Source organism: Hydractinia symbiolongicarpus, chromosome 2 (assembly GCF_029227915.1).
Source record: "Hydractinia symbiolongicarpus strain clone_291-10 chromosome 2, HSymV2.1, whole genome shotgun sequence".
NCBI classification, from domain to species: domain Eukaryota; kingdom Metazoa; phylum Cnidaria; class Hydrozoa; order Anthoathecata; family Hydractiniidae; genus Hydractinia; species Hydractinia symbiolongicarpus.
Genome location: NC_079876.1, coordinates 26,496,351 through 26,504,157, shown reverse-complemented (window position 1 = coordinate 26,504,157; position 7,807 = coordinate 26,496,351). Strand labels below are relative to the sequence as shown.

Below are 7,807 nucleotides of genomic sequence, written 5' to 3'. Positions count from 1 at the left end.
ATTTACAACAATGCAACGTTCAAGCGAATTGATTCAATTGTTTAAAATAAAAACGTTCTCAGAACCGAGTTATTTTAACCGAGTATAATGCAATCTCCTTACCAGGACTTTGCTGCTGTCTTATATTTGTGAATAACATAAACGCTGGAAACGAATTTAAAGAGAAAACAAAGTATTTCGCTTTTGTGCATTTTTGGCGCCTTTCTTAAGTTGATAACACAAGTGTTTTTATTTCTGGTGTAGAAAGTTTAATCAGATTTCGTTAACAAAATGATATATCAACTGCAGGATACAAATCTTATACAAAACGTAAAAAATACTTCTGGTTGCACCCATTCTTCTGGTGTGAGTTGGATTCAGTTTTATAAAAACAAAACGAATACAATAAACGATGTGATGTGTGTTGTGAAAGATTGCTGTAAAGTTGGAGTAATAACGATGGATAGCACAAAATGCACTCATACCAAATTAAATAAAAAACTTGGGAGAAAAGCACAAAATAACTAGCTGTCCGTGTATTGCTATCTACTGACACTGACCACGTTAGCTAGCTGGCCTGTTATGTCAAATATAGCCAAGATAATAAAATGATTTTACTAAGATTTACATAGATGTGATGGTATCTTTATTAGCATACAGAAGCATAGAAAACACACGAAGTATTCACAAAAAACAAAAATCTTTTCCATACCTGAGCTATGCAAATTAAAGATTAAACGTCAATTTTACTAACCGCGTCCGAGATACGCATATCTTCACTTAAATACCAGAAGATCAGGATTTTGTTTGAGCTTTCAGCCGAAACTAGAAGCTATGTGTTCCACAACTAATAACTCCTGATACGTTAATTAAGAATTAAATAACTCCTGTTGATATATTAATTAGAGAACTCATTCAATTGTTTAATAAGTTCTTAAAACTCAGTTATTTTAACCAAGTATAATGCAAACACTCTCCTTATCAGGACTTTTCTGCTGATTTATATTATTTCGTTTCTGTGCATTTTTGGCGCCTTTTTTAAGTTGAACAAACAACCGCGTTTTTTCTGGTGTAGAAGGTTTAATCAGATTTCGTTAACAAAATGAAATATCGACTGCAGGCAACAAATCTTATACAAAACGTAAAAAATACTTCTGGTTGCACCCATTCTTCTGGTGTGAGTTGGATTCAGTTTTATAAATACAGAATGAATACAATAAACAATGTGATGTGTGTTGTGAAAGATTGCTGTAAAGTTGGAGAAGTGGGAGCCCATGTGGCCATTGATGTCCACACTGCTGAGATGTTTATCGTTCCAATGTGTAAAACTCACAATCACCCTACGGTGAAGGATTGGATGGAAGTCAAGGAAGGAAGGTTAGCTGTATCCATTACAAGAGAAGATGCAAACAACCAGCAAGAATGCTATTACAGTAACTGAAAAAAACATAACTGGAAACACATAGATGTAAAAATGTAAACTTTTTTTTGTTTACCACAACTGAAAGAAATTTACTAACTGATGTTTTTTTTTTCACCTTCGGTTTATACAACGTACAGTAGATTTCAGAACATAATTTTTAAATGTTATGAAAAATCTACCATGTTTATTCACACGAAAAAAGTATTGTGCTCAGGTTCCTGAGGTGAAAACGACCCCAGAGGAGACCTCTGTGTTCTGTTGTAATTGGACAGCCCGAAGTCGCTTTTACGTGTGTTATTATTAGTTGGATTAAGCGCTCTCAAAAAACATGCTGCTGTACGAGTGTAGAGAACTTTCGTTTTGAGTTATTAACTACACCTTCACACAGTGTAATTTTTCTTCTCTTTTTTGACACATAATCGTTTTTAAAAACAGCGTCTAAATTTTGGCTGAATCTAGCGAATTTTTTTGTGTTTTAATAATTAAAGTCAAAATTGTTCTTAATGCTAATAAACTAAAAACACGTATAAGATGAAAATAAAGTTTTTCGTGAATAAAATATTTATTTTTTATGTACCGACATCTTTAGGTTATTGACTACTAAAAGCGTAATATCTCATTTCAATTTTAATTAGTTTCTTTACTTCGACGGTTTATTTTACTACTGCAAGAATAATAAAAAACTGCTTACTGAATACATTTACAACAATGCAACGTTCAAGCGAATTGATTCAATTGTTTAAAATAAAAACGTTCTCAGAACCGAGTTATTTTAACCGAGTATAATGCAATCTCCTTACCAGGACTTTGCTGCTGTCTTATATTTGTGAATAACATAAACGCTGGAAACGAATTTAAAGAGAAAACAAAGTATTTCGCTTTTGTGCATTTTTGGCGCCTTTCTTAAGTTGATAACACAAGTGTTTTTATTTCTGGTGTAGAAAGTTTAATCAGATTTCGTTAACAAAATGATATATCAACTGCAGGATACAAATCTTATACAAAACGTAAAAAATACTTCTGGTTGCACCCATTCTTCTGGTGTGAGTTGGATTCAGTTTTATAAAAACAAAACGAATACAATAAACGATGTGATGTGTGTTGTGAAAGATTGCTGTAAAGTTGGAGTAATAACGATGGATAGCACAAAATGCACTCATACCAAATTAAATAAAAAACTTGGGAGAAAAGCACAAAATAACTAGCTGTCCGTGTATTGCTATCTACTGACACTGACCACGTTAGCTAGCTGGCCTGTTATGTCAAATATAGCCAAGATAATAAAATGATTTTACTAAGATTTACATAGATTGATGGTATCTTTATTAGCATACAGAAGCATAGAAAACACACGAAGTATTCACAAAAAACAAAAATCTTTTCCATACCTGAGCTATGCAAATTAAAGATTAAACGTCAATTTTACTAACCGCGTCCGAGATACGCATATCTTCACTTAAATACCAGAAGATCAGGATTTTGTTTGAGCTTTCAGCCGAAACTAGAAGCTATGTGTTCCACAACTAATAACTCCTGATACGTTAATTAAGAATTAAATAACTCCTGTTGATATATTAATTAGAGAACTCATTCAATTGTTTAATAAGTTCTTAAAACTCAGTTATTTTAACCAAGTATAATGCAAACACTCTCCTTATCAGGACTTTTCTGCTGATTTATATTATTTCGTTTCTGTGCATTTTTGGCGCCTTTTTTAAGTTGAACAAACAACCGCGTTTTTTCTGGTGTAGAAGGTTTAATCAGATTTCGTTAACAAAATGAAATATCGACTGCAGGCAACAAATCTTATACAAAACGTAAAAAATACTTCTGGTTGCACCCATTCTTCTGGTGTGAGTTGGATTCAGTTTTATAAATACAGAATGAATACAATAAACAATGTGATGTGTGTTGTGAAAGATTGCTGTAAAGTTGGAGAAGTGGGAGCCCATGTGGCCATTGATGTCCACACTGCTGAGATGTTTATCGTTCCAATGTGTAAAACTCACAATCACCCTACGGTGAAGGATTGGATGGAAGTCAAGGAAGGAAGGTTAGCTGTATCCATTACAAGAGAAGATGCAAACAACCAGCAAGAATGCTATTACAGTAACTGAAAAAAACATAACTGGAAACACATAGATGTAAAAATGTAAACTTTTTTTTGTTTACCACAACTGAAAGAAATTTACTAACTGATGTTTTTTTTTTCACCTTCGGTTTATACAACGTACAGTAGATTTCAGAACATAATTTTTAAATGTTATGAAAAATCTACCATGTTTATTCACACGAAAAAAGTATTGTGCTCAGGTTCCTGAGGTGAAAACGACCCCAGAGGAGACCTCTGTGTTCTGTTGTAATTGGACAGCCCGAAGTCGCTTTTACGTGTGTTATTATTAGTTGGATTAAGCGCTCTCAAAAAACATGCTGCTGTACGAGTGTAGAGAACTTTCGTTTTGAGTTATTAACTACACCTTCACACAGTGTAATTTTTCTTCTCTTTTTTGACACATAATCGTTTTTAAAAACAGCGTCTAAATTTTGGCTGAATCTAGCGAATTTTTTTGTGTTTTAATAATTAAAGTCAAAATTGTTCTTAATGCTAATAAACTAAAAACACGTATAAGATGAAAATAAAGTTTTTCGTGAATAAAATATTTATTTTTTATGTACCGACATCTTTAGGTTATTGACTACTAAAAGCGTAATATCTCATTTCAATTTTAATTAGTTTCTTTACTTCGACGGTTTATTTTACTACTGCAAGAATAATAAAAAACTGCTTACTGAATACATTTACAACAATGCAACGTTCAAGCGAATTGATTCAATTGTTTAAAATAAAAACGTTCTCAGAACCGAGTTATTTTAACCGAGTATAATGCAATCTCCTTACCAGGACTTTGCTGCTGTCTTATATTTGTGAATAACATAAACGCTGGAAACGAATTTAAAGAGAAAACAAAGTATTTCGCTTTTGTGCATTTTTGGCGCCTTTCTTAAGTTGATAACACAAGTGTTTTTATTTCTGGTGTAGAAAGTTTAATCAGATTTCGTTAACAAAATGATATATCAACTGCAGGATACAAATCTTATACAAAACGTAAAAAATACTTCTGGTTGCACCCATTCTTCTGGTGTGAGTTGGATTCAGTTTTATAAAAACAAAACGAATACAATAAACGATGTGATGTGTGTTGTGAAAGATTGCTGTAAAGTTGGAGTAATAACGATGGATAGCACAAAATGCACTCATACCAAATTAAATAAAAAACTTGGGAGAAAAGCACAAAATAACTAGCTGTCCGTGTATTGCTATCTACTGACACTGACCACGTTAGCTAGCTGGCCTGTTATGTCAAATATAGCCAAGATAATAAAATGATTTTACTAAGATTTACATAGATGTGATGGTATCTTTATTAGCATACAGAAGCATAGAAAACACACGAAGTATTCACAAAAAACAAAAATCTTTTCCATACCTGAGCTATGCAAATTAAAGATTAAACGTCAATTTTACTAACCGCGTCCGAGATACGCATATCTTCACTTAAATACCAGAAGATCAGGATTTTGTTTGAGCTTTCAGCCGAAACTAGAAGCTATGTGTTCCACAGCTAATAACTCCTGATACGTTAATTAAGAATTAAATAACTCCTGTTGATATATTAATTAGAGAACTCATTCAATTGTTTAATAAGTTCTTAAAACTCAGTTATTTTAACCAAGTATAATGCAAACACTCTCCTTATCAGGACTTTCCTGCTGATTTATATTATTTCGTTTCTGTGCATTTTTGGCGCCTTTTTTAAGTTGAACAAACAACCGCGTTTTTTCTGGCGTAGAAGGTTTAATCAGATTCCGTTAACAAAATGACGACAAGTTTTATCAAAAACGTAGAAAATACTTCTGGTGTGAGTTGGATTCAGTTTTATAAAAACATAACGGATATCAAACACGATTCAATGTGTGTTGTTAAGGATTGCAGCAAAGTTGGAGAAGTGGGAGCGCATGTGACCATTGCTGGCTACACTGAGATGTTTATCGTTCCAATGTGTAAAACTCACAATCACCCTACGGTGAAGGATTGGATGAAAGTCGGGAGAACATTCTTAGCTGTATCCATTACAGGACAAGATGCGAATAACCAGCAAGGAAGCTATTAGACTAGCTGAAAAAAACATAACTGGCAACACATAAATGTAAAATTTTTTTTTGTTTACCACAACTGAAAGAAATTTACTAACTGATGTTTTTTTTTCACCTTCGGTTTATACAACGTACAGTAGATTTCAGAACATAATTTTTAAATGTTATGAAAAATCTACCATGTTTATTCACACGAAAAAAGTATTGTGCTCAGGTTCCTGAGGTGAAAACGACCCCAGAGGAGACCTCTGTGTTCTGTTGTAATTGGACAGCCCGAAGTCGCTTTTACGTGTGTTATTATTAGTTGGATTAAGCGCTCTCAAAAAACGTGCTGCTGTACGAGTGTAGAGAACTTTCGTTTTGAGTTATTAACTACACCTTCACACAGTGTAATTTTTCTTCTCTTTTTTGACACATAATCGTTTTTAAAAACAGCGTCTAAATTTTGGCTGAATCTAGCGAATTTTTTTGTGTTTTAATAATTAAAGTCAAAATTGTTCTTAATGCTAATAAACTAAAAACACGTATAAGATGAAAATAAAGTTTTTCGTGAATAAAATATTTATTTTTTATGTACCGACATCTTTAGGTTATTGACTACTAAAAGCGTAATATCTCATTTCAATTTTAATTAGTTTCTTTACTTCGACGGTTTATTTTACTACTGCAAGAATAATAAAAAACTGCTTACTGAATACATTTACAACAATGCAACGTTCAAGCGAATTGATTCAATTGTTTAAAATAAAAACGTTCTCAGAACCGAGTTATTTTAACCGAGTATAATGCAATCTCCTTACCAGGACTTTGCTGCTGTCTTATATTTGTGAATAACATAAACGCTGGAAACGAATTTAAAGAGAAAACAAAGTATTTCGCTTTTGTGCATTTTTGGCGCCTTTCTTAAGTTGATAACACAAGTGTTTTTATTTCTGGTGTAGAAAGTTTAATCAGATTTCGTTAACAAAATGATATATCAACTGCAGGATACAAATCTTATACAAAACGTAAAAAATACTTCTGGTTGCACCCATTCTTCTGGTGTGAGTTGGATTCAGTTTTATAAAAACAAAACGAATACAATAAACGATGTGATGTGTGTTGTGAAAGATTGCTGTAAAGTTGGAGAAGTTGGAGCCCATGTGGCCATTTTTCGCTGCGATGGCATGTTTGTTTATTGTTCCAATGTGCAGAACTCACAACTTTTTTACAATGACGAAGTGGATGGAAGTTAAGGAAGAATGGTTAGTTGTACTTATTACAAAAGAAGATGCAAGAATGCTACAGGCTAACTGACAAAAACTTAACTTGAAACATGTAAATGTAAAAATGTTAACAAATTTTTTTTTTTACCATAACTGAAAGAAATTTACTCGCTTATCTTTTTCTTCTTCTACCTTCTGTTTATATAAATAATTACAACAATATTTACAACGTACTGTAGTTTTCAAAACAAAACTTGTAAACATGCATGCTATGAAAAATGAAACATGTTTATTGACAAAAATAAAACGCTCTTTTAACCCTATTTAGTACGGGCTTTCTTGACCCTCGTAAGTATGGGGGGGGCATAAAGTGCCCGCGGGATGTAACTTTTGTTCAGTTTGGTTTTAAGTGACAAAACTTGGCACAAAGAAGCATCAATATGTTGTGACTGAATTAGTGACAAAATATTTAGGTTGACATGTCACCACAGGAGGTGATGACGTCATAATGAGACAATTGTTGAAGAAAATATGTTTTTCTTAGAAATTCTTGTTCTTTTATCTTTTTTAAAACTATTCACAGTACTAGTTATGAAAAAAGTAATATAAGAATGTAAGATATTATTAGGAACATTAACAGGTGGTATAAAGACAAAGGATTTCTCTAAGGAGAAAATGGAAATCAATCAGAATTCAAATCTTCAAGAAATTTTTTTGAAAAATCTATATTTGAGAACCTTAGTGTTAGTATCTGTCATGGAATAAAACTTGGTATATACATTAGCACTTACGTCAGTAGCTCAATAAAGACAATTTGTATTGCCATGGGACAAAATGACCTATGACGTTATCATATGACAATAGAAATAGAGAAGTGAAACCACTCCTGTTAACAGGCAACTCTGACACGAAATAGTAATTTGAATGAGAGCCCTTTCGAAATTCTCTAAGGGGGGGAGGGGGGGGGGGCTCATCTGACGGGACACTGATTGAAAGAAGCAAGAATAAGTTTGCAGTCCAGTAAATTTGAGCAGAAGGAACAAAA

At 32.8% G+C, this 7,807-nt stretch overlaps 1 protein-coding gene across 1 annotated transcript; it reads left to right on the top strand.

Moving 5' to 3' along the window:
• Nucleotides 1-3,048: 3,048 nt before the first annotated feature.
• On the top strand, nucleotides 3,049-3,601 carry LOC130630418 (uncharacterized). Its single transcript, XM_057443906.1, has one exon. It carries the CDS (start codon nucleotides 3,181-3,183, stop codon nucleotides 3,517-3,519), a length of 339 nt encoding a protein of 112 aa, XP_057299889.1. The 5' UTR covers nucleotides 3,049-3,180; the 3' UTR covers nucleotides 3,520-3,601.
• Nucleotides 3,602-7,807: the final 4,206 nt, after the last annotated feature.